Genomic DNA, 25,772 nt, shown 5'->3' on the forward strand with positions numbered 1-25,772 from the left:
GATCACATTCTGATAATAAAGCATAATGGACAAAATCCTCAATAGAAAGGTCACCACTAACCTCATAATCTTCCATCCATGTTGGTCTCCTTCTAACTCGTTGTGATCTTGAAGAACTTGCACATCCTGTTTGAGACTCAATAGCCTCAAGCTCAACTGATTGTTGTACTGGATTTTCAAGTTGAGGTGTCAAAGATTCATCATTGTCTTCAAAATTCACAGGTACTGTTTATTGCTCTAGAATATCTTCTGTCCAATTCCAAGTGTTTAGTTCATCAAATATAACATCTCGGCTAATTACAATTTTACCTGTGATTGGATTGAACAATTTGCAAGCCTTTGATTGCTTACTAATGTCAAGAAAGACACATTTTTAACCTTAGTCATCTAGCTTCTTTCTCTTCTCGTCAGGAATTGTGTATATACAATGCACCTGAACACTTTAAAGTGATAAACTGATGGTTTACGCCTATCCCAAGCTTCTTGAGGAGTCATATTTTTCATCGAAAAAGTCGAAATTCGATTCAAAACATGAACACCCCAATTTACTGCTTCTGGCCAGAATTTCTTTAGAACTCTCCCATTTGCAATCATACTTCGAACCATGTTGAGGATAGTGTGGTTTTTTCTTTCAGCAACACCATTTTGTTGAGGCATGTAGGCTACTGTCAACTGGTGCCGAATTCCATGCTAAGTACAAAAATTTACAAATTCTTGTGACATGTATTCTCTTCCATGATCCGTTCAAAGGGTTTTGATTTTTCTCTCAATTTCATTTTCAACAACCGCTTTAAAGCTCTTGAAAATTGAGAATGCTTCAGATTTTTCCTGCAAGAAATAAACCCAAGTTTTTCTGGAAAAATCGTCAATGAAAGAAATAAAATATTTTTTCTTCCTATTTGATACTGGGTTTAATGGGCCACATATGTCAGAATGAATCAACTTTAGAGATTTACTTGCTCTCCATGCTTTGTCTTTTGGAAAGCTCTCACGATGTTGTTTGCCAACAACACAATCTTCATATACTTTTGTGGGAGGAAAAATTTGGAGAAGGCCAACCATCATTTGCTTTTGAGAAAGGACTTGCAAACCTTTAAAATTCAAGTGGGCATATCGCAAATGCCAAAGCCATGTGGGGTCTTGATCTACATTAGTCTTGAAACATAACTCCAAACCTTCTAGTTTGAATGGGAACAACTTGTTCGAGGCCATTTCAACATGATCTATCAATCCTCTTCTTGGATCCTATATCTCACAAGCGCCTTCTTTGATAGTTGTGATATAACCCTTCTCTTGTAGCTGTCCAACACTCAGTAAATTGCTTCTCAAATCAAGAATATAAAACACATTTGATATGGTTTCAACATTGCCTTTTTTTATCTTAATTTGAATATTTCCTTTACCCAAAATATTTACTTTAGAATTATCACCAAATGTCACAGTAAAATGATAACTTTCATCCAAATGAGAAAAGAGAGACTTGTTACCACACATATGATTGCTGCAACCAGTGTCTATATACCATATGTTAGTTCTAAGCTCCTCGTTGTGGTGGCACGTCATCAATAGAGTTTTTTGCTCATTTTCCTCTATAAAATTGGATTGCTCTCTTTTTTCATGGTTGAAGTTGGTTGTGCATTCAGACTTGTAATGACCAAATTTATGGCAACGATAACATTGAATGTTGGACTTATCAAGTCTCGAGTTGTTGTTGGATGTTTGCTTGTGTGGATCATGTCCACCACCTCGTCCTCTTCCTTGCCACCTTCCACGGCCTCGACCACGTCCTCTATTTGATCCTCTCCCTGTAGAGTTTTCACCATGACTTGAAGTTTTCAGAGCTTGTTCTTCGGTTGGACCTGTATTTGACGTCATTCTCTACTCATGCACAAGTAAAGAACTTTGTAATTCATCAATTGATAATGTATCGATATCTTTTGATTCCTCAACTGAACAAACCATATATGCAAATTTAGAATCCATCGACCGAAGAATCTTCTCAACCACAGCTATATCTTCAATCTTCTCTCCATGGATATGCATCTTGTTTGCTATAGCCAAGATCCGTGAGAAATATCCATCTACGGATTCACCTTGCTTCATTTTAAGAATCTCGAACTCTTTGCAAAGAGCTTGGAGATGTTGTTTTTTCACCCTCGTTGTGCCTTGATCCTTTTTCTTCATGGAGTCCCAAATTTGCTTGCATGTATCCTTTTGCAAAATGGTCTCCAAGATGGCACGATCAATGGCTTGGAATAAATAATTCTTTGTCTTGAGATCCTTCAATTTTCGTTCCTCTAGCTTCTTTTGGTCAGCTTTTGACAAGACAACTCCAACAACTGGTTCATTCACTCCTGCTTCAACAATGGTCCAGTACTCTTTGGACCGTAAGAAATTCTCCATCAACATGCTCCAATGATCATAATGACCATCAAAGCGGGGAATTGTTGGTTGCACATAATTGTCTGAGATCATTGTCTATGCTTGCTAGCTATTGTAAAAGATAAAAGGAATGAGAGTTGATTTAATGGCTAAGAAAAAAGATACCACAATCGGGCTCTGATACCACTTATAGAAAAGAATGGAGAGAATTAGTGAAAGAAAGGAAGTGATATAAAACTTCAGTACTTAGAATTTCATTCCAATTAGGCCTTATATAGGCTCAAAGTACATCATAAATAACAAACTAACCACCCAAAACAAATAGCACAAGACTAGCACAAAGAATAGCAACCCTAAAGACTAGCAACAAGAAACTAAATATAATCAATTCTATTTTTAACATTGAGTCATATTCATATTAGGTATTATTTTTTTTATATAGTTTCAATTTCTTTTTGTTCATTTTAGTTCTTTTAATTTAAAGTTTAATTCTCTTTTGTTCTTATTCTTGTAAAATGTGACCATTCTAATCGTTTTAAAAAAAAAAAAACGGATCAAAATTATCATTTGCTATAATAAATACGGAAATAGACATTTTTAGATTACCATATTTGTTTTGTAAGAATATTTTTGCAGATATATTTGAATATTTTGATAATCGTGTCTGTTTCGTAATGCTTCTACTCGGAATATCTTAAATTTGCTCTTACAACTATTTATTAATTTATAACTAATTTGAACTTAACATGTTTGTTTTTATCAATTTGAATTTCTTTTTAAATTAATACAATTTATATTGTTTTTCAAATGTTATTTTTTTCAACAAAATAATATATCATAATTTAAGATTTTTTTTATAAAATAAATCTTAATTTAAATGTAAATTTGAATAACTTGTTAAAAAATAATAAGAATTGCAATATAACAAAAAAAATGATATATATTATTGACAGTATTTATTTTAATTATATATATATATATAATTTTACAAAAATAACGAAGATGTAAAAAAGAGATGCCCTCAACTTGGGAATTTGAAAAACTCATGTTGCAAGAGGGCATAAAAAATCTCTCGAGATGTCCTGCATAAGAGCATTCTAGAATGTTCGAGCATCTTCATATATCAAACATCTTAAATTAGTAATCCAAATGTCTATCAGGATGCTTGTAAAACAAACTGCCCATAACACAAATCTTAAATTAGTTGTTTGAAATCTGGGATGATTTTAACAAAAATAAGCCTTAAATTAGTAAGTCAAAATCTTAATTTTCTTTTTAAAAAGTTCATGGAACTTTTGGTTTCATTTTTATAATTATTTAATCTAGTTTTTATTTTAATATTTAAAGCATCATCGCAAGACAAATACGAGTGAAACATGTTCTAGGGACGAGACTGCCTATGTAGATTAATAGAAACTATACTTCAATAATATATTATACAGATATACAAACTACAATGTTATTATTTTTATTTATTTATTATTAGAGAAGTCTCTCATACTCGTCCTCCCCAATATGGAAGGGAACTTATGAAAAGTCTCTTCCATTGTCAAGATCCTTGTAACAGAGGTATCCCCCTATTGCACGGATCTTGACTTCGGGATACGGAGCCACTGCTGTCAGTATAGCGTGTTTATCCTTATCCTAGGTTTTACCGGGGGTCACCACTCCCAGCCTAGGAATGAATCGCATGTGGACGCCTATCTCCATGCTAGTTAGAACCTGCATATGATGTTGCTGGCCCCGAGACTCCTCAAGTATGTTAGTTGGTAGTCCCAGCAGTTATGCAGACACATCTTCTTGTCTCCTGCTCATCACAGGAGGTTGATTGATCACTTACGATAATCAATCCATTACGGGCAGTACTTAGTTCCTTCCCTTTAGTTAAGTAAGCAAAGTCAGACCAACAATTTCAGCACACGACAAGTAGATTCCAGTCCTATAGACATTTATGATATAGTTGAAAACACTTTTGGACTTTTTTCCCTTTACCAATAGACAATAAAAAAGGATTTAGTACTAATTGGAGTGAGCGAAACGTCATTCTAGGTCGTGACGTGGGCGAATAGAGCCCATTCTGTGTGTTGTACATGGCAATACATCTGAGATCAACTGTCAAGAAATTTGACATGAAGGTGTAACTCATGAGTGAGCAAAGCACCACCTGGGGGGGGTGGTGCAAGGGAATGGTACTCTTAACATAGACTAACTTTCTAGTGTGAAGGTCATATAAGTCTATGGGTGAGGTGAGAAACACAATAGCAAAGATATACTCTACATGGTACTGCCGGAGGCCGTGAGGTCTACACTATGGTTCCCTGATGGGGGCTAGCACAACGAAATACAACCATGAGGTAAAGAGTCTACGATCTACTATCCCTTGTGCATGATAGATAGTTATGAATTTGTTCTTCATTGAGTTTTCCTTCGTCTTTCAGGCCTTTTCCTAGCCACCCAAACTTTTAAAGGTCAAAAACTCATCTTTCATTGTAAAGTAATGCCTGTACTCCTCCATTGATGATATCTCGTCAATTCTTGATCTCCTCCGATGTCCTTACATTGCTTTCAGGTAAAAAAAACGAATCTAGCTTTCGCTTGGACTCCTTAATGAATATAATTAGAATTGCATGTGTTAAGCGTTTAAATAACTATCTTGGTATTCTTTTTTTGAGAAGTAGAAATGGTTAGCCAAAGACTTCCGTCAATGAACACAAGAAAGAAGCATCTCTTTTCTAAGATTAATATTAGGCCTGCAGAGAAGTCTGACTTCTATTACCTCATTTATATAATAGTGCTCATTGTCCTCCCTCGCATGACTTTAATTCGCTTTTTCTTCGAAAGCTTTAGGAAAGGAATTTAGAAAGCTCCATGTCCAAATGGTAAGCTTTTTTCCTTTCAATTTTCTAAGATAGTTTTCCACCATTTAGATTTTTTTAAAAAAAAAAAAAAACTTGAATTCTTAATCAAAATTTAAAAAAGGAAAAAAAATCTTCATTTTTTTTTAGTTTTCTAAAATTAGCTTAATTTTTTAAAATATTGTTAAAGAAACATATAACTAAACAAGAGATTTAGGTCAATTTAAACAATGACTAAACTTTAAAGTTGGTAACAATTTCTTTTCTAAACTATGTAGTTTGAAGTGAACTAGACAATATTTAACTTAAAAAACAACAATACAAAAAATGTTTAAATGTTACTTTGGTCTCCATACTTATGGTCTTGGTTCATTTTGGTTTTCATATTTTACGAATCTTTATAGTTTCAATTTTAGTTTATTTTAGTTCATAGTTCATTCTGGTTAATGTATTTTTAATTTTGATTCATTTTAGTTTTTGTAATTATAAAAAGCGAACGGATAATTTACTTTTTTTTTTTTTTTGGTCAAAGCCTCGAAGGTTGAAATTGAATTTTCCATTCCATCATAATCGTTCAACTCAATCAAAAAAAAAAAAAAAGTAAAATAATAATAATAAGGACAAATTGCAAAAACCATGTATGATGAAAGTGTTAAAACTTTCAACAATAAAAATTGGGTCTCTAAATTTCTAAAAGTGTTAAAATTAAGCTCTCAAAAGTACAATAATTGATAAAAATTGAACCAACAAACCTATACAATTATTACAAATTAAACAATTATATAAATTTAAAGGTCCAATTTTAATATTTGGATAAGATTGAGGACTCCGTTTTTAAATTTGAAAGTTTAAGACTGTAATTGTAACTATCATAATATTTTAGAAGTGGTTTTTGCAATTTGTATTTTTTAATTGTCAAATTTTAAGATTCTAGGTCAAATTTTTAGTATATGTATTTTCATTCTTAATTTTAATGGTTCAAATTATTTTTTAATTAAAATAAAATAAATAATAATAATAATAAATTTCATGCTTATATTTTATAATTTATATAGAAAATACTTTTTACTTTAAACAAAATTATAAACTAACTACAAAAATTAAATTTAAATTGATTGAAATGTATATCAACTAAAATTTGACATCTAAAAATATAAGAATAAAACGGAACAAATATATATAAAATAGTATTTTAACCTACTATCTTTTTTCGCAAGTCAGCCCATGGTTTTAGAGACTGTTTTCTAAAGTTATATTTGATATATTGATTCATTGAAATCATATTTCGACAATGTAAGATTTATTTATTATTATTATTATTTTTGGGATAAAACACGAAAAAGTAAGATATTAATAGCTGTCAATCTTAAGAAAGTTTTAAATTAACGAGTAAAATATTTGACATGTGAAAAGAAAAAAAAAACAAGGTATTAATAAAAAAAACGTCACGCGCACATCATGATGTAATATGTTGTTTCATCTTGTTGTTCGAGTGATATTTATCATTTTTTTTCTAAATTTTAATAGTGATTAAGTCGGTAGTTATATAAATTAGATTAAATCACAACTTTGAGAGTTATATTTGCTTCGTCGTTGAATTTTTTAAAAGTGTCTAATATGTAGGTCCATGAATTTTGAATTTTGTGTTTAATAGATTTCTAATAATTCAATATTATTTAAAAAATCAACTACTCTATTAGATTAAAATTGTTTTAATTTTAAACCATTAAAAAGTGTAAGGACTAAAACTAAATTATATATTAGTTAAAGATTAAGGGTTTTTTTTTTTTTTTTGATGCTCCATATTGAAAGAACAAGTACTTGACTCAATGAATTAGGTTAGTTTTTTATTTGAATATGGATGTAAAATTAGAACTATAAAATCTACAGTTCAATTAGTCCCTTCTTTTCCCTTCCTCTCTTTTATACAATTCTCTCTTTATTTATTTAATTTTTCAGATTATAGAAGAAGAAAGAAGATCAGAGAAGGGATTGAGGAACACAAACACGAGAGGTACTATCAAAGACCTAACTAAATACAAGCCTAAGGGTAGATCGTAGAATGACGAAAAACTCACCAAAGATAAACATGTAATTCTCCCTATAAATTCATTATTATATGATATCTTAATTTGAAACTTAATCGTTTTACTTATTTTCCATTCAATAGTTTTCATTTCTAATTTTGACAATTCTTTTTTTTTTTCTTTTATTTTGCAGGTCCTTTCATCTCCAATTTATTGTTGTTGTCACAGCTAGATGCATTTCTTTTCAGGTGCATTTGTTAAGGAAGAAAATGATGGTTTTTTTTTTAGATTAAGAAATAAGATTGTAACTGTTGGCGCGGCAATGGATTTGGAATGGTTGAAGGAGAGAAAATTATAATGACATAAACTTCAATTTTTTAGGAAAAAAATAAAAAATATTTAGTTTTTGAAAGATTTATAAAATTAACCTAGGTAATATTTTACAAATATCCTAGAACTTTTATTATATTTCGTAACTAGATTTTCGAGTATTTTATGGACAATTTTAACCTTGTAATCCTCTCTCTTCTATTAATTGTTAGTATTACTTTGTAATTAAAATATTTAAAATAGTTCAAAAAAATTTTACATTCATTTGGTGATTTTTTATTTTTTATTTTTGAAAAAACATTAATTTCGTGGAGGGAAAGTTTAGGGAAATAATTTTGTCAACTATTTAATTCCTTAAATTCATTTTGACATTAAATTAGGTATGAGAAGTTATGAAAGATTTGATTTTAGAAGCTTGATTTTGGAAAAGATTTAAGGTTAAATTATAAAATTATATACTCTGAACTTTACATTTTGTGTCAAAAATGCTAAGTTTCAAAAGTTTCAAAAATACCCTTAAATTTATTTTGAAAAAAGGTCAACAAAACCCTTGCTGTTAGTTTTGGATGGAAACCGTTAAATTTTTGTTTCAAGAATATCCCTAAACTTTTAAAATATTTTAAAAATACCCTTAACTTAATTAAAGTTCAAAAATATTTTTAGCATTAGTATTGAACAAAAATCGTTAATTTTTTGTGACAAAAATGACTTTAAAAATTAAAAAAAAAAATGTTACTGATCAATTTGTTTGAAGTTTTCTTATGTCCGAAAAACAATTTTAAAATAAATTATATAAGATATCGTCACTTTTTTCATATAGGTGCTCTCATATTTCTCTTAATTTTTCAATTCTTAGCTTACACCAATGTTCTCAACAACCAAAATAAAAACAAAAAATTTAAATTAGAACATAAAATACCACAAAATTCTAAAATCAAAATCTCCTCTTGAAATATACCAAAACGATTAATTTAAATAAAAATATTTTTTTTTGCATTTTTTTAAATTCGCGATAATCATCTCTTAGTTTAAAAATTATTTTTATATTGTTTATTTTGATTTGGATGATTTTATTAATTCGTTAGTTTCAAACTTTAATTTTAACCAAAATACTATTATTTACTTCTTTTTAATTTCATATAATCATCTATGAATTAAAAAAAAAATCCATTTTTTTCACCCATTAGTTTCAAACATAATTGTCTATAATCGTCTATGTGTCACAGATACTATTGAACTTTTAAAATTTTAAAATGAGTTCAAAAATACCCTTACCATTAGTTTTAGATGAAACCGTTAGGGTTTTGTTTCAAAAATACTCTTTGAACTTTAAAAAGTTTCAAATATTCCTTAAACTTAAAGAAAAGTAAAAAATACGTTTACCAGAAATCGCTAATACATCGTTGCATAAATACTTATAAGCTTTCAGAAGTTGCATGAAAAATAAAAAAATAAACAAGTAAATTAAATAAATAAGTCAATAAAAGTTTATAATGCTCAAACTGTTGATCTACCCTTAGATTATTTTTTATTTTTGTAGTCTTGTGGGATTTTATGTTTAAACTTGAAGTTATGATTTATATTTTGTTATGATAAAATTGGTGTAAGAATTAGACAAATGAGAGCAAAATAAGAGTATCTATCTATCTATCTTTCTATCTATAAAATGATATCTATGTAATTTATTTTAGACTGGGTTGTTTTCGAACTCAAGAAAACTTCAAACAATGGTAGGAGCATTTTTTTTTACTTTTTCTTTTTGTAAGGCCAAAAGTATGTTTGAGAGTGATTTTGAAATTGTTAAAATCATTTTTGTCATATTTATAAGAATTTTCCTATTTAATTATAACCACTCCATAACACACTTTTAATCACTCAAAAATATAAATGATTTAATTTTGCATTATTAAATACAAATTTTCATATCATCAATATTAGTTTTGAATGATTAAAAACTTGTTGTAGAGCTATTTTTAAAATGCAAAAGTGACTGTAACTATTTTTAAACCACTCTCGAACATACCCTGAGGGTATCGATGCAACTTCTAAAAGATCAAGGATGTTTGAAACGAATATTAACAGTTTGTGTCCATATACTGCTGACAGTAAGGGTATTTTTGAAACTTTTTGAAAGTTCAAGGACACTTTTGAAACCAAACACTAACGGTTTCCGTCCAAACTAATGACAAGGGTACATTTGAATTGTCTTTGAAAGTTTAGGGGAATTTTTAAAACTTTTGAAGTTTCAAGGATATTTTTGACAAAAGTAAAAGTATAGAGATATTTTGTATAATTTAGCTTTGAATTTACAGATAAAATTTGATTTGATCTTAAAGCAAAGCTTGAATATAGATCAAACTTGAAACTATTTTTTTTAAAAAAACCAAATGAATCTAAGATCGTTAAAATGAAATTAATTTTTTAAAATATTCAATACTATTCTCATTTGATGCTAAAAAATAGGAGAAAAACATTATTTATTTTGTCTGTGATGCTGAAAAATATGGACAAAATAATTTATTTAATGATTTTAAACATGAAATTACCAATATATCTCTATCACCATCCACTAAAAGGGGCAAAAGAAGAAATCAAATGTTTCTCCACCATGGCCCCTTTTAATATATAAATATAGATAATCCTTAATGTCAAATATTTATTCGGTATGTATCTTTTCTTTGCATATTTGATTTTATCTAACTATTTTCGATTTCTTTAACCATATAAAAATATGGAGAAGGTATTGGAATATTTGGAATTTGGGAGTGAAAAATAAGTTTGCCTTGGGTCATGATAATTATTTTTGTAAGTTTCAATTCACAAAGGAAACCCAACCCCCCCCCCCCCCCCTCCTTCTTCCTCCTTTTTGCTTCAAGCCTCCCCCCGACCTTCCTCTCCTCCTTCACTTGAAGATTGTCGCTAGCATCTCAGTCTACCGCATGCCGCCATTCGTACTGAGACTGCCACCGTCATTGAGGATAGGATAGGAAGTAGCCATCAGGAAGCAACCCTCTCTTGAATTCTAGTCGTTGTCGTGGACATCCATCGCCGCAATTAACTTCTAACGATCGTCGCCGCAATGTCACCGGCCTCCATTGCACATACGTGTTCTTGCTTTCCTTTTTGCTTTGGATTCTGTTTTCGACAATGATGTTGTGGGATTGGGATTGTTAATGTTTAAAGTTGGTCTTCGAGATCCTTTGGGTAAACTAATCACATAGAATGAAGACAATGAAACTCTTTATTTGGGGCCAAAATCTTAGTGCCCTATCCAACAAGCTTTAAGGATATACTGGGTGATTTTTAATTTTTACTTTTTTTAATTTTTACTTTTGAAATGTTAGATAAAATGTTTTTGTGGTGTTCAAGTTTTTTTTGAAGTTGTCCCTTTGCATTCTCATTTATACTCAATTTGGTTGTTTTTACTGGAAACCAATTGGTATTTTCTATTATTTAAATTCATTTTGTCAATTTTACAATTTTGAAACCTTTTTCTCCATTTTTTTAAAATGAAACTTAAAATTTGTTATTTCTATTGTCACCTTGATTTTATAGTTCCAATTTTACATCCATATTCAAAAACTTAATGAATTATGTTAGTTTTTGAATATGAATATAAAATTAAGAAAGAAGATGGGAGAAGGGATTAAGGAACACGAACATGGGGGTTGCTATTAGAGACCCGACTAAATATAAGTCTTAGGTCAACTGATCATCCTAACTTGTGTAGAAGTTAGAATAATGAAAAACTCATCTCAACTTGTTCCAGGAGAAAAAGGTAAATATGTAATTCTCCCTATTACATTGTTATATGATATCTTAACTTGAAACTTATTATTCGCTGTTCAATATTTCTCTAATTCTAACTTAGACATTTTTTTTCGAGGTCCTCTCATCTCCAATTTATCGTTGTTGTCCAACTAGATGCATTTTTTGGGACAAAAAAGATGGAACTTTTCTTTTAGATTGAAAAAGAAGATTATAATGGTTAGCAAGGACGAGATGACAACGAGGTTGGAATGGTTGAAGGAGATAATTATATATGTACATATTACTATTTGACGAAAGTTAAGGGCTAAGATATAGGAGTGTTCAAATAATCCCACAACTCGAACAACCCGAACTATCCAACCTAAAATATAAGGATTGGGTGCAACTTTTTCTATTTTTGTTGAGTTGGATTGAGTTGTAAGTTGGCTAAAAAAAATTTGGGTTGACCCAACCCAACCTAAAATATATTAATAATATATATACATCTTTGTTTGAAGTTTGATTACTTTGTATTGATTAATTTATGATTTTTTAATATTTTTCTTTTAAAATTGTTAGGATATTTGTCTTTGTTTAAAATTTGCAATAAATATTGTAGATATTTGGTATTTAACATTTGAATTTTATGAGATTTTAGTTATTAGCCATGTATTGTATATAAACATACATATTTTTAATTAAGTTATAGTCCGACAACCCAGTCCGAATTTTGAGGGTTGGATTAAGTTGGAGACTTTATTGGGTCCTTTGGTTGCCAACCCAATCAACCCAAATTTTCGAGCTGGTCCTAAAAACACCTTCAACTCAATCCATGTACAACCTCCTAGGAGACTATAATAACACAAACTTAAGTTTTTAAAAAAAAAAAAAAATTAAAAAATTAAAAAATTAAAAAACCTTAAAATATATACAATGTTAAATCACTAATTGATAAAAAATCTTGTCTAGAAAAAATTGACAAAAAAAACTTAGACCGATAGATTATGTTGAATTAGGTTAAATTCAATTATATCGAGACTTTAACATACCATGAAAGGTAATAAAACTAATACTTAGATGGCTGTAAAAAAAAAGAAAAAAGAAAAAGGGTCATGGTTAAGAGAGTTGTCCGAATATAGTTCAAATATTGAATAATGTGGATGAAATACATGGAGTAGAATGAGTGTTTATATTCAATTATGCTTAGAGGTTTGAAATTTTCTCAAGGCACACGTAATAAATTGGCTTTCATTTATTTCTGACGAGGATGCTATGTTTCATTTTACAACCACACAACACGCCAAAAATAATAAAAATCCCGGGGTAAGAATTTTATAGTTTCGGTGGTGATTTGGTTGGAAAATCCGACTGATCACTGCACACCCCAACTTATGGCACATCTTATGCGAAATAGGTGAGTTTTTCCCACGCACTACTGAAAATTAAAACTAAAATGTGGCACATCACGGAGCGTTCTTGCTTGGGCAAAAAGGAAGAAATTCAAATAAAACATTTTTTAAAAAAAATTAAAAAAAATTAAAAAATAGCTTTATTTTTTCCTCAATAGATTGACCACTGAAACGCAGCTAAGTCCAAAAAAAGGTAGTTTCCATGCTCTACAGCATAAAGAAAGATGGACCTTTTGAAAAGAAAGGTATGGAAAAAATCAAATGGTCAAGGATGCGTGTTTTTCTTTTTCTTGATTGTCAAGCAGCCTCATTTCTTCATCTTATAAATATGCAATAACACACACAAGTTTTCAGTCACCTTTACAATATTTCAACCAAAAAATTCAGACCTATAATCCCCCTGTTCTCTACTTCCCAAAAGTATTTCGTTTCTTTTCTTTTTTCTTCAAGGTCAAACAAATATGGGAGGAAAGAAAGAGAACATATTTTGGTCAACTATAAAGTCTTTCATTAATTGCTTACTTGGCTTCAATGATGGAAATGCAGAGGCATCCAAAGCTGTAGCGCCTCCATCGGGGCCAGAGGCCGCCATGGTAGCTGCAGCAAAGCATTTCTCTTCTGCTCACAAGGTGCTGTTCAGTTAGGTTTGTGTTCATCCATAAGTCTATGTAGTCAATTCTCTACTACTCCATACATTCTTGAGCAAGACCTGGTCCTCTGCAACTCAACGAACATCCATCAGTTCTCAATTTCATCACGTGTCAACAGTTCCAAGTAATTTTATGTAGCTCTGAGACATTTCCGGTCTTGGATAAATTGATTTGGCTGCCTGAAAATCTTGGCTTGACTTGGTTGTCAAGCATGAAAGGCCCAGGTCATCAAGTTATGTAATGTCAGATATCCCCTGTTAAAAGCGTGTATTATTTCAAGATTTTCCAATCCAATACAATGTCACAGTAATATATTTGATACATTTGATATGATCGATGCAATATGGTCATTTAAATACATACTTAGCACATCCATTCACGACGAAAAACGTCAACTGATTTAATTAATTCTGTGGTCTCTTTCGGCCAAATCAAAAGAACATGTAGGTTATGCTTTTCTGAGCGTAAAACTAAATACTGTGATTTGGTTAATGGATGATATGATATTTAAACCTTCAATCCCCTGGTCTACCAAGATGCAGCATACAAGATATAGAACAAAATTGGTTCGCAATGGACTGAAGAAATTTATAAGCAATTTTCCAAAAAGCAAGATGATCTTATGCAATAAGGAACAAAAATTGCCCAAGTTCATAGAGGCCAGAGGTCAATTTACTAATAAAAAACTGAAAAATTAGCAAAAGGAGGCACTATATGAGAACTACCACCACATCAATGTGTTTAACCCAGAAATGAAGCGAAGTATTTGGATGCAAGATTTTTTGCGTCTATGAAGAGGTAATTTAGCTTCTTATATAGCAAAAGAATAAACAGTTGAAGATAAATTTTGAGGGATTCCTCCTTACCATTACTCAAGATTGGAGTTCTTTCATCACAGTGTGCAGGAGTTCAATCGTGGTCAGAAGTTCCGAGGACTTTGATGAGAAAAGCATACTCATAAGCTGTCTCTTCACATCCACCATAGAGACCACCTTCACCAAAATGTCCTCCAAGCATATTGGTCTTTAAAATTGCAGAAGTTGAACAACGGGAGCATGTAGTATCTCGAATTTTTGCCACCCACTTGGCAGCTTCCCATACTCCAACCCTGAGAATGAAGGTCAATTATTTCCACTTTCCAGCATATGTTTATTTATTTCTTTTTTTATAACTTTCATCGAGAAAAAAACAAAAGAATACAAGAGCATACAAAAATTCATGCCCACAAAAGGACGCCCAACAAAAAAAGAGGCTACAACTGTACAAAAGCATATGTTTATTTGAGACCAATGTGTGAACAAACATTGACATGTTTAAACAAATATGCTAATGTGATAACAATATAGGAAAAAAGAATTTACCTGGCATCACGGAGTGATGCTGTGACGAGCATTGGAGGATAACAACTCCCCTTAGATATATTATCGTAAGGAGAATAGCTTAAAATAGACCTAAACTGCTTTGGTATTTGTGGGCTTCCGAATTCTTCATAATCCAGAATGGTGAGAGGTAAAGTGGGATCCAGTAGGGTGTTACAAACGTCGAGAAATGGAACCTGATTAATATTAACTAAGCTTTAGTCACCATAAATAAATACCTCATAATAACAAAGCAGAGCTTTCTTCCTTTCATTAAATAAAGTCAGAACATTGAATATTTGAAAGTCACCATTTCTCTCCTTGTACATCTCCTTTTCCTTGTTTAGTCTCTGTCTTCCACTGTGTGTACTAATGGGATCACTCTTGTGCCTAATTAATTATAATGTATAATTGCTTCTGTCCTGAAAACAACACCAATTCCACCTCACACAGATTTATTCGGCTTCTAGTCTAGTTGGATCAATTCATTTTTTCAATATCTCCAACGTTTCCAGGAATATCTTCGTCTGCTCCGTGTTCATTCCCGTTAGCAAAATATATACCAATTTAATAGGAACCTAATCTTGAGATTAGAAAGTAAAAGAAAAGGACCAAAATGAAATTGCTATATCATTTAACATTAAATGTAATTGAATTAGTTTGAAAAAACCATTCACGAGATGAAAGAAAATAAATAAAACTAGATGATTTCCAAGCTACTTCACAAGATCTGGAGACCAGTGAATAGGCAAGTGTATGGCTCAAACAAACCTTCAAAATGGCTGCACGAAACAGGTCAGGATGCATGTTGATAGCAGCCCCAACAAGAAGACCTCCAGCACTGTATCCAATGGAACCCAGCCGGTCCTTATGGATGTAGCCATTATTAACGAGAAAATTTGCACATGATATAAAGTCGAGTATTGAGTTTTGTTTCTCAAGCCCACTCCCACATCTATGCCATGAAGAGTCACCACCACCACTTCCTCCCCTGCCCACCAAAAATCCACGTCATGTAAGAATTAAAATTCTCAAAGGCCCAATCAAGATTCTAAACTAAGTTTCAATGAAAGAAAATGACAATTTTTTTTTTTTTTGTCACAATAGAATCTACCTGACATCTGCAAATGCCAGCACAAAACCACGATCAAGTAAACTCAGGCGATAAGGACACCAACTTTTATCCAGGATTTCACCATATGCTCCATACCCTTGAAGAACTCCGGGTGACTGTCCTTTCTGAAAGTTCATTGGGGAATACAATATGGTCAAGGGTATTCTGATGCCGTCGTGTGATATAACTTCCTTCCTCTCACAATAGTATACATCAGAAAAGTCCTTCCAATTTTGGGATTCACTATTCTGGAAGTTTTCTCTTTTGTTTTGCGCATCTGAAACTTCCCCAATATCTAATGCATCTGGTAGATATGTTTTGAGTTTAACGCCAGGCTTAACTTTTACTTCCTCTTGCTGAATGATTGAGAAGACCCGTCTAGACATGTCATAGTCAACAATCAAATCTGGCATCTGGTGGTTCCAAAAGAGCATAGAAATTTTAGAAAGGTTCAAAGTGAAGGTAGCAAAGTGGGGTAAGTTTAAGTTTCAAGCTCTATTCTAAGTTCTAAATATGATCGAAGACCGTCTATGCTTGCAAATTAAAGACGATAATGCTAAAAAATTTGTAATTTGACTAAAAGATGTAGGGAAAATGATTTTTTAGCTAGTTTATAACAAGAGGCATAAGAAGCAAATAATTCCATAAATTTATCATGATTTTACTAGACAAAACTAAGCTTCGGAGTAGGAAAATCTATCACAATTCAAAGGAAACCAAAAATATAAGGGAGAAGAAAGAACAACCACGCAGTGGACAATCAGATATAAGTACATGCTAAGATATTCCATGCACATGAGTTATGTAAAATTACAAAATAATACCACTGGTGATGAAAGCACGACACGATATAATGAGCTCATGAAGTCATGGTTTGATCCTGGAGCTACACTGCAGGAATTTGAGGGAAGAGGGAAAAACCATGGGTCAAGTTTCTTGATCTCTATGCATTGCTGCAGAACAAGTAGAATGAGATGATATATAAGATTTGTTATATTGATGCTTATTTAGCCATAAAACAAGCCAAGAAAGACAAACTCATACCTTATCATTAACATCTAAAGGTAAATTGATTGAACATAACATCGGAACACCATTCTTATTGACAAAAAGGACAAGATGTCCACCAAAAAGGTCCATGTCCTGTATACTGAAATCTTCACTCTGAAGAATGATATCCTAAAATACACACACACATGACAAGGTACGTGGGGGATGGGAAAGATGATTAGTTGAATGGAAGTAACTAAAAATTTAAATTAAATTAAAATTTATCACTCTGAAGAATGATAAAAGAAAGGACGCTGAGATCAGATGTGGTACAAATCTAGCATAAAAGTAACCTGCTGATCTGCTGACTTAATATCTTCAACTCGACATCGAGCTACATAATAATCTTCCTTCAAACAATCGCCATTCTTTTCGAGAGGAGCATTTGTTAGGATATAAAAGAAGCCATGATGATGTTCCAAAAAGTATTGAATACCAGGAACACGTTTGTGTATTCTTTGCAATCCACTTACTGAGTTTTTAGCATCTATAATATAAACCTGGGTTAAACAAACCAGTATAGTTTCAGAATGGAAGTCTAAAGTTGGGTTGAATAAAATCTTCATTAAAGAAAAATGAAAGGAAAAGAAAAAAAATTGAAAGAGGTAAGTTCCTTCCTCAGATGAAGTCCTCGAGTTCGAATTCACAGTTACGAACTTCCCATCTTTTGTGCTTGTTATGTCTACACAATAGTTGGGGTCATTTTCAACAAACACCGAGACATCTTCTGTGTCTTTAAACCCAACTTTTGTGCAGAAAACCCTGTCAGGAAAAGGAATGTCATGTAAATGTATTTCTTAAAAAGAAGGCTGAGAATGATGACAAAAATTTGCCTGTAAGGTCGCTGATTCCCATCTGCTTGTGTATAGAAAAGCATCCTGCCTTCTTCCGCCCAAGCCAAACTTACAACTCCCTCCTTCTGTAACTCGGGGATTATCCGTCCACTTCCCAAGTCTTTAATCTGAAGCATGAAGTGTTCACTGCCAGTAATATCAACTGTATATGCTAGAAAGTTATGGTCTGGTGAAACACGACAAGTTCCCACGTGAACATAGCCTACAATCGTGAGCAACGCATCGTAAAATTTAATGAAATGCCATAATCCTCGTAACTGTGAAGATGAAGGTTACCAATCATCAATGATATATTGCCCAAAAAAGAAAAAAACATTTATGACTCATAGAAACACTAGTGGTATTTGTAGCTCTTTCACTCAGAACTGAGATAGAACGTGATGAAGAATGATTTTCAGTACTCTTTAGCTCAACATAGACACAAATAAAATAGACAGGATCTCAACGAAAAGCCAGTTAGGAAGAAAATCTCTTATCCTAGTGTTCAATTAGAAGCAGTTGTTTTTAATGCAGGCCTTCATAAACTTACCATATTGTTTAGCAATTTCATTCCAATCAAGTAAAACTTGCTCTTCTTTCCCAAAATTTCCTTTAACAAATTGTAGAAGTTTCTTTAACCAACTGCTTTTCTCATTCTCATTCTGTAACCTACGGCATAGAACCGGGTATTCCTTCCCCTCCGGAATGTATTGGTAGTAAAACCTAATGAGGTGCATCGATACATTCAGCTTCAACCATGGTCGACCATCAAGGAAATTAAAAGTATGAGTTTAGAAGTAAGAGAAAAGAGCAGACCAGGGTCCCCAAGGCTCAGGGGGAGTGGAAACCTTGGCGGGAATTCGACTCGTCATCTCGGAGAAGAGCCGCTGTTGCAGAATCTGAGTGTCGCCCATGAATGCTTCAGCATAAAAGTTTTCTTGACGGAGGTAGTCGGCGAGATCAGGGTCGTGGGTGTTGGACATCCAGTGGTAGGAATCTTGCAGCGTAACGCCATGAACTGAGTGAGTGAAAGGGAGTTTTTTAGCAGTAGGTGGGGATTGGGAAGGGAGTGAGAAGATGGGTTTTTTGCAGGAGGAGGAGAATCGCGAAGAAGAAGCAATGGAGGAATAAAGGAAGAATTTTGTAATGGAGGATTTGGGTTTTAGAAGAGATTTAAGAGCCATGGTGCTCTGCCTCAAAATAGAGGGGCACCAGTCACCAGTAATGGTGACACATATATATATAATTTTCAGGTTCCCAACAATAACCAAATTTTGGAAGATTTCTATTTCTAACGACTTATAATCAACTTTTTCCTTTTATTTGATTTATATGTTTTTATGAAAATTGTTTGTTATCTTATCGCTTGTCTACGTGTCTCAAGATTACGTAATATTAGTATCTATATAATTCCACCTCTTACTTACCAATTTGCCTATAAATAATTACATTGGATGGATCTTCAAGAAATGCACATTGGTTTAGTCCACTTTCATATTTTCCTATTTACATAATTTCTAATATCTTGTTATTTTATTTATTATTATATTATATTTTCTCCATGTTCGTGTTCCCATTGTGCTTAGTTATGTTCATCAATCTTACAACACGAGTATATGTCGTTCCCCCTACTAAAGGTATGTCTAAAGGAAGGTCAATTTTTCCTTCTTTAATGTAATTAATAAATTAAATGTTATTTTGCATGCTTAGTATATATTATATTTTAGATATAAATAAAATATTTTGTGATAGTGATACCATGAAAAACCTTACAAAACTAGTATTCACGGCCTTTGACATTATTGGTAATAATTATTTGTCATGGATGCTTGATGCTGAGATACATTTGGACGCTATAAATCTTGGAGAAAAAATTAAAGAAGAAAATACAATGACCAATCAAGAAAAAGCAAAAGTCATGATTTTCCTTAGTTATCATCTTCATAAGAGATTAAAGATAAAATATTTAACCATAAAGCTCCTCGCATCTCGTGGAAGAATTTGAAGGAAATATATGATTATCAGAAAATAGTTATTCTTCCTAAAACTCGTTATGAATGGATGCGTTTAAGGCTCCAGGATTTTTAACCAGTAAGTGATTACGACTTCGCATTATTTAAAATTAGTTAAAAAATGTTGTTATGCGGAGAGAAAATTACTGATGTGGATATGTTAGAGAAGACATTTTCTACTTTTTATATCTCGAATGTGCTTCAGCAACAATATAGAGAGAAAAGTTTTAAAAAAATATTATGAATTCAACTTATGTCTTCTTGTGACTGAACAAAATAACAAATTATCAATGAAATGAATCTAGATCAACTAGAACAACATCATTTTTTGAAGTGAATACTGTGAATTTTAACAATAATCATGGTCGAAGTCGTGAATGTTGCCGAGGATAAAATAATTATTATTTTTATGGCGGTCGTTCTAATCATCCAAATTTCAAAAGAACCACATGAAATGATGATCATAAAGAAAAAGCTCAACGAAATAAGAATACAAAAGGTGATGAACAAAAATGATTCCAATGTGGTATGACTGAATATTGGTCACGTATTTGTATACATCAAAACACTTAGTTGATCTGTATCAAGTTTCCTTGAAGGAAAAAGGAAAAAATGTGGAAACAAATTTTGTCCGTCAAGATAATGATAAATTTGACTAATCCAATAAGACAAATTTGGATATGGCAGACTTCTTTGAATCTCCTAAAGAGAAAATTAGCACTATCAATGAAACAAGTGTTTGTTTCGATTTTGAGAATATCTTGGTTTAGTGTTTTTCTTTTTTCTATCTTTCATTTTTTAAGGTTAAACTTTTGTATGTCAAGTTTTGTTTATCTTATTGTAATTATGTTGTTAAAGGAAGAATCATGGATAGTTTTCATACGTTGAATCACTCACAAATGAAGAATGAAGATCTATGTCTGGCAGACTGTGCAACTACGCATACAATACTTATAAGTAGAAAATATTTCTCCAAATTGATTATGATGAAAGCAAAAGTCAATACAAGTTCTACAAATTTAATTGAAGGTTTTGGAAAAGCAAATACTATTTTACTCAGAGAAACAAAATTTACAATTAATAATGCATTGTTCTCTAGTCAATCAAAGATAAATCTATTAAGTTTTAAAGATATATGTTGCAATGGTTATCATAATAAGACTGGTAAAAGAATAATATGGAATCTTTATATCATATCTACTGTTTCACATGAAAAACATACACTAAAAAAATTGTCTATTTTATCTTATGGATCATATTATACTCGTGGTAATTGAAACATATGCAACAATAAACATGAAGCTCATGAATCCAAATATATTTGTTATTTGGCATGATAGATTAGGTCATCCAGGATCTATAATGGTAAGATTAATCATTAAAAAAATCAAATGGACACCCATTAAAGAGCCCGAAGATTATTTAATATAATAAATTATCATGTAATGCTTGCTCTCAAGGAAAATTAATAATTAAATCATCACCAGCTAAAGTGGGAGCTGATCATCTGCATTTTTGGAACAAATTCATGATGATATATGTGAACCTATTAACTCATCAAGTGGACTACTTAGATATTTTATGGTATTAATAGACACATCTAGTAGGTCATACATGTGCTTATTTTCAAGTTGAAACCTTGCATTTGCAAGATTACTTGATCAAATAATTAAGTTAAAAGCTCAATTTTACAATTAAGATCATTCGTCTTGATAATGCTGGTGAATTTACATCCCAAGCTTTTGATAATTATTGTATGTCAATTGAGATAAGTGTTGAGCATATTGTAGCTCATGTTCATACATAAAATGGTTTAGTATAACCATTTATAAAATGTTTGCAATTAATTGTTAGACCATTACTTATGAGAGCTAAGTTTCCTACATTTGTATGGGGACATGCTATTTTGCATGTTACGTCACTTATACGCATTAGACTAGTAGGTTATCATAAATACTCACCATTATAATTTGTTTATGACTATGAGGAAAATATTTTCCATTTGAGAATTTTTTTTTTATATGCAGTATATGTTCCAATTGCTCCACCACAACGTCCTAAGATGAATCCTCAAAAGAGGTTAGGAATATATGTTGCATATGATTCCCCATCAATTATTAAACATTTTGGAGCCTTAACAGGGGATGTATTTACTGCACGATTTGTTGATTGTCATTTTAATGAGATAAATTTTCCAACATCAAAGAGGGAATTAAGAAGTTAAAAGAAATTACATGAAATGCATCGTTATTGTCTCATTTAGATCCTCGTATAGATTATTGTGAACTTGAAGTTCAGAAAATAATTCATTTGTAAAATATAGTAAATCAGTTATCAGACGCATTTATAGATGCTAAGAAAGTAACTAATTCACATATACCAGCAGCAAATGTTCCATTGAAAATTGATATCCCAACACAGCAAGTTGTTGTTAATGAGTCTGGGACATGCTAGAAGCAAGGTAGACTAGTGGGTTCCAAAGATAAATATCCTCAAAAAGGAAAAATAATCAATAGTAAAAAAGACTTGATTGAGGATGTAAATACATACGAAGAAATATTTGACATGACTAATGAGGAAGGTGAAATACCTAAAGATAATAATGAGATTTCTATAAACTATGTAATGACAAGAAAAAGATGGAATCAAACTAATATAGTTATTGACAACATTTTTGCATATAATGTTGCTCTTGATATTTTATCTGATGAGGATCCTGAACCGAAATCTGTTGAAGAATGTCGACATAGAAAAGATTGGCTTAAGTGGAAAAAAGCAATCGATGCCGAATTAAATTTACTTTCAAAATGTCAAGTTTCTAGACCATTAGTCCAGAAGGTGTCAAACCTGTGGAATATAAATGGGTATTTATGAGAAAAAGAAATGAAAATAATCAGGTGATAAGATATAAAGCAAGACTAGTTACACAAGGTTTTTCACAAATATTTGGTATTGATTATGAGGAGACATATTTCCCAATGGTGGGTGCAATTATAAGAAGATATTTAATTGATCTGACTGTGTATGAAAATCTGAACGTGCATCTTATGGATGTAGTCACAACATATTTATATGGATCTCTTGATAAGATATTTATATAAGAATCCCATAAGGATTTAAGATACCTGAAACATATAAACCCAAGTTCCCGGGAATTGTATTCAATAAAGTTACAAGATCACAAGATGGATCGAAACAATTAGGACAAATGTGGTACAATTGTTTGAGTAGATATTGGTTGAAAGAAGGATATCAAAATGATCCAATATGTCCGTATGTTTTTATAAAGAAATTACAATCAGGATTTGCAATTATAACTGTATATGATGACGACTTAAGTATAATTGGAACTCTGAAAAGCTTTCAAAGGTAATAAAATATCTTTAAAAAGAGTTCGAGATTAAAGATCTTGAAAAAAAAAATTCCTTGGCTTGTAAATTGAGCATTTAACAGATAGGATATTTGTTCATCAGTCAACTTATACATGAAAATTTTTGAAAATGTTCTATATGGACAAAGTACATCCCTTAAACATTCCATGCAAGTTCGTTTACTAGATGTCAAGAAAGAGATATCTCGATCTCGAGATGATAATAAAGAACTTCTTGGTTCTAAAGTACCATATTTTAATGTAGTTGGTGCACTTATGTATCTTGCTAATAATACAAAACTAGATATTTCATTTTTAGTAAATTCATTAGCTAGATACAATTCTTCGAATGAAGTGCTTAACACTCCATTATCTCTGAGGAATGATTGATATGAGTTTGTTTTATTTAAATAAATCAAACTTTGATCTAATTTGTTATGAAAATTCTATACATTTATCTAATCCACATAAAGCTAAGTCTTAAACAAGTTATCTGTTTACATGTGGAGGAACTGTTATATCATGACGATCAGTGAAACGGACTATAACAGCTACTTCCTCAAATCATACTGAAATTCTTGCAATTCATGAGGCTAGTCAAGAATGTATGTGACTAAGATCGATGACTCATCACATTCGTGGAACATGTGGTTTGACTTCTAATAAAAATCTTCCAATGATATTATATGAAGACAATACAACATGTCTAACCAAAATCAAAGGATGATAACCTGGCAAACTTATTTACAAAGACATTACCTACCGCAACCTTTGAAAAATTGGTACACAATATTGGAATGCAGCGACTCAAAGATCTCAAGTAATATTTTCGTGAGAGGAGCAAATATATTGTATTCTTTAATAGTATTAGATTATATGAAATATGCACTCTTTTCCCTTAACTAAGAAAGTTTTCCCATTGGATTTTTTCTAGTAAGGTTTTAATAAGACATATTATATATATATATATAGGCATCTAAGGGAAGTATTATATATATTATAGATGCCCATGCTTAGTGTCCAAATTGTTGGTTTTTTGGTCCTTAACCTCAAATTAATTAATTTTAATTAATTAATTAATATTTTGATAATAACAAACCTGCTTTTTATTTATTGATAATTTGAGTGTTTTAAAGTGTCTATTGCGTAGAGCTCGAAACAACGGTTCCAACGCAATTTTAATCGCTCAAATCGGAGTTTAAACGAAGAAGATATAACCGAAGCAAGTCTAATGAAAAAATCCCGAGCTGATGACGGGGCAGAAATTTTCGGATCAAAATGGATTAATTGAAAGGTGCCACTTGGAGCAATGGAAGGGTGACACATGGTGGACTTTTGATTTTAAAATAAAATGAATTTAAAAAGAAGATGAATTTAAAAGGAAAATGAATTTAATATTATTTTATATTTGTGTTTAACTGCTAGTTTTGGACCGACATTGCTTTTTGTTGGGTTTTTAAAAAGAAAATGAATTTAGAAAGAAAGAAAATTTAATATTATATTTTGTTTGTGTTTAACGGTTAGTTTAGTTTAAATCTCCACCATTGATTTTCCTTTTCCAAAATCAAATGATCCAAGTTAAATATGGTTTTCAACCATTTTTCCTCTCTATTTAAACTTATCTTCTTCTCTCTCCAAGTCATGATAACAATTTTACATAATTTTTCAATTCTCATAACTCAAAGTCTCCATTGTTAATCTCTTTGAGCTTCACTTTTCTTCTTTTCATCTTCTCCTTGAGAGAGATATTTTATGTTGTGAGAATTACTTTGTTGAGTGCTACAACTTGTAAATCCATTCTATTGAGAGAGTTGTAATTGTGCCCTTTATTTTTACAAACATTTTGTAAGGGTTGCTCTTGATCCTAGAAAAAGAATTGTTGTAACGGCTCAACAAACCGTGGAAAGGATCAGGTTCGTTCTTACTCCCGAAAAAAGAACATTGTAGCGGTTCAACTCTAAGCCATGGAAAAAGTCAAAGACTTCTAGTGATGTATCCAAGAGGAGCTTGAGAAGTGGATGTAGGCCGGGTTGTGCCGAACCACTATAAAATTACTGGTGTCAATTTCTCTATCCCCTTCTCTTTAATGTTGCAATGAATTTATTGTTATATTTTATGCTTGAAGTTAATTGCAATCTTTGTTATTGAAATTAATTGTTCATATTGGATTATTTTGATTGGTTGTCCTTGAATTTTTACATCCATTATCAATCTTGTTATGATAACTAATATGAGTACTTTTAAGTAATATTATTAACTTCTTGACTATTTTGAGTAGAATTAATTTGCATGAATTTATTGTTCAAATTACTTGTTAGCAACAAGTGTATTAACTTGTTTAATTGGGCCCACTTAGTAAAAAGTTTTCATCAAGTTAAATAAATCTTATTCACCCCCTCTAGGATATTTGCCAATTTGCTTATAAGTAGTGGCATTTGGTAGATCTTGAAGAAATAATGTTTTGTTATTTAATTTAATTTAATTTATTATTATATAATATTTTCTCCATATTCGTGTTCCCATCATACTTCATTGTGCTTCTCATAATTATAAGTTGTATTTCGATGATAATCGACAGATATTCCTTCAAGTCAAAAGTTCAAGTCAAAAGTTAAAATTCTCATGCTCCCAT

The 25,772-nt window shown here is 31.4% G+C and overlaps 2 protein-coding genes across 5 annotated transcripts; both read right to left on the minus strand.

Moving 5' to 3' along the window:
• Window positions 1-1,878: 1,878 nt before the first annotated feature.
• LOC150035237 (uncharacterized) lies at window positions 1,879-2,475 on the minus strand. Its single transcript, XM_090315281.1, has one exon. It carries the CDS (start codon window positions 2,473-2,475, stop codon window positions 1,879-1,881), a length of 597 nt encoding a protein of 198 aa, XP_090171407.1.
• A 10,556-nt stretch (window positions 2,476-13,031) lies between these two features.
• On the minus strand, window positions 13,032-18,980 carry LOC120081735 (Prolyl oligopeptidase family protein). Of its 4 annotated transcripts, XM_090315878.1 has the most exons (12): window positions 18,575-18,979; window positions 18,309-18,481; window positions 17,759-17,981; window positions 17,542-17,687; window positions 17,219-17,424; window positions 16,920-17,054; window positions 16,700-16,828; window positions 15,876-16,288; window positions 15,533-15,752; window positions 14,765-14,958; window positions 14,270-14,511; window positions 13,032-13,657 (listed from the first exon to the last, which is right to left on the minus strand). In XM_090315878.1, exons 1-11 carry the CDS (start codon window positions 18,940-18,942, stop codon window positions 14,313-14,315), a joined length of 2,406 nt encoding a protein of 801 aa, XP_090172004.1. In that variant the 5' UTR covers window positions 18,943-18,979; the 3' UTR covers window positions 13,032-13,657; window positions 14,270-14,312. The 4 variants fall into 4 exon arrangements, 3 of the variants coding, with proteins under 3 accessions (XP_090172004.1, XP_038892764.1, XP_038892766.1); XM_039036836.2 differs by having other exon boundaries at window positions 17,219-17,687; XR_005482943.2 differs by lacking the exons at window positions 13,032-13,657; window positions 14,270-14,511 and adding an exon at window positions 15,072-15,183 and having other exon boundaries at window positions 14,820-14,958; window positions 17,219-17,687; window positions 18,575-18,980.
• Between the last annotated feature and the right edge of the window lie 6,792 nt (window positions 18,981-25,772).

Source organism: Benincasa hispida, chromosome 7, assembly GCF_027475165.1.
Source record: "Benincasa hispida cultivar pf3 chromosome 7, pf3_genome.v1.1, whole genome shotgun sequence".
NCBI lineage: Eukaryota > Viridiplantae > Streptophyta > Magnoliopsida > Cucurbitales > Cucurbitaceae > Benincasa > Benincasa hispida.

Coding starts and splice junctions, on each gene's coding strand:
- LOC120081735 (XM_039036836.2), bottom strand. CDS start 18,942: ATGGCTCTTAAATCTCTTCTAAAACCCAAATCCTCCATTACAAAATTC. Junction 17,982..18,308: donor TGAAATTGCTAAACAATATG/GTAAGTTTATGA, acceptor TCACGATTGTAG/GCTATGTTCACGTGGGAACT. Junction 14,959..15,532: donor TTCGTGCAGCCATTTTGAAG/GTTTGTTTGAGC, acceptor AATATTAATCAG/GTTCCATTTCTCGACGTTTG.
- LOC150035237 (XM_090315281.1), bottom strand. CDS start 2,475: ATGATCTCAGACAATTATGTGCAACCAACAATTCCCCGCTTTGATGGT.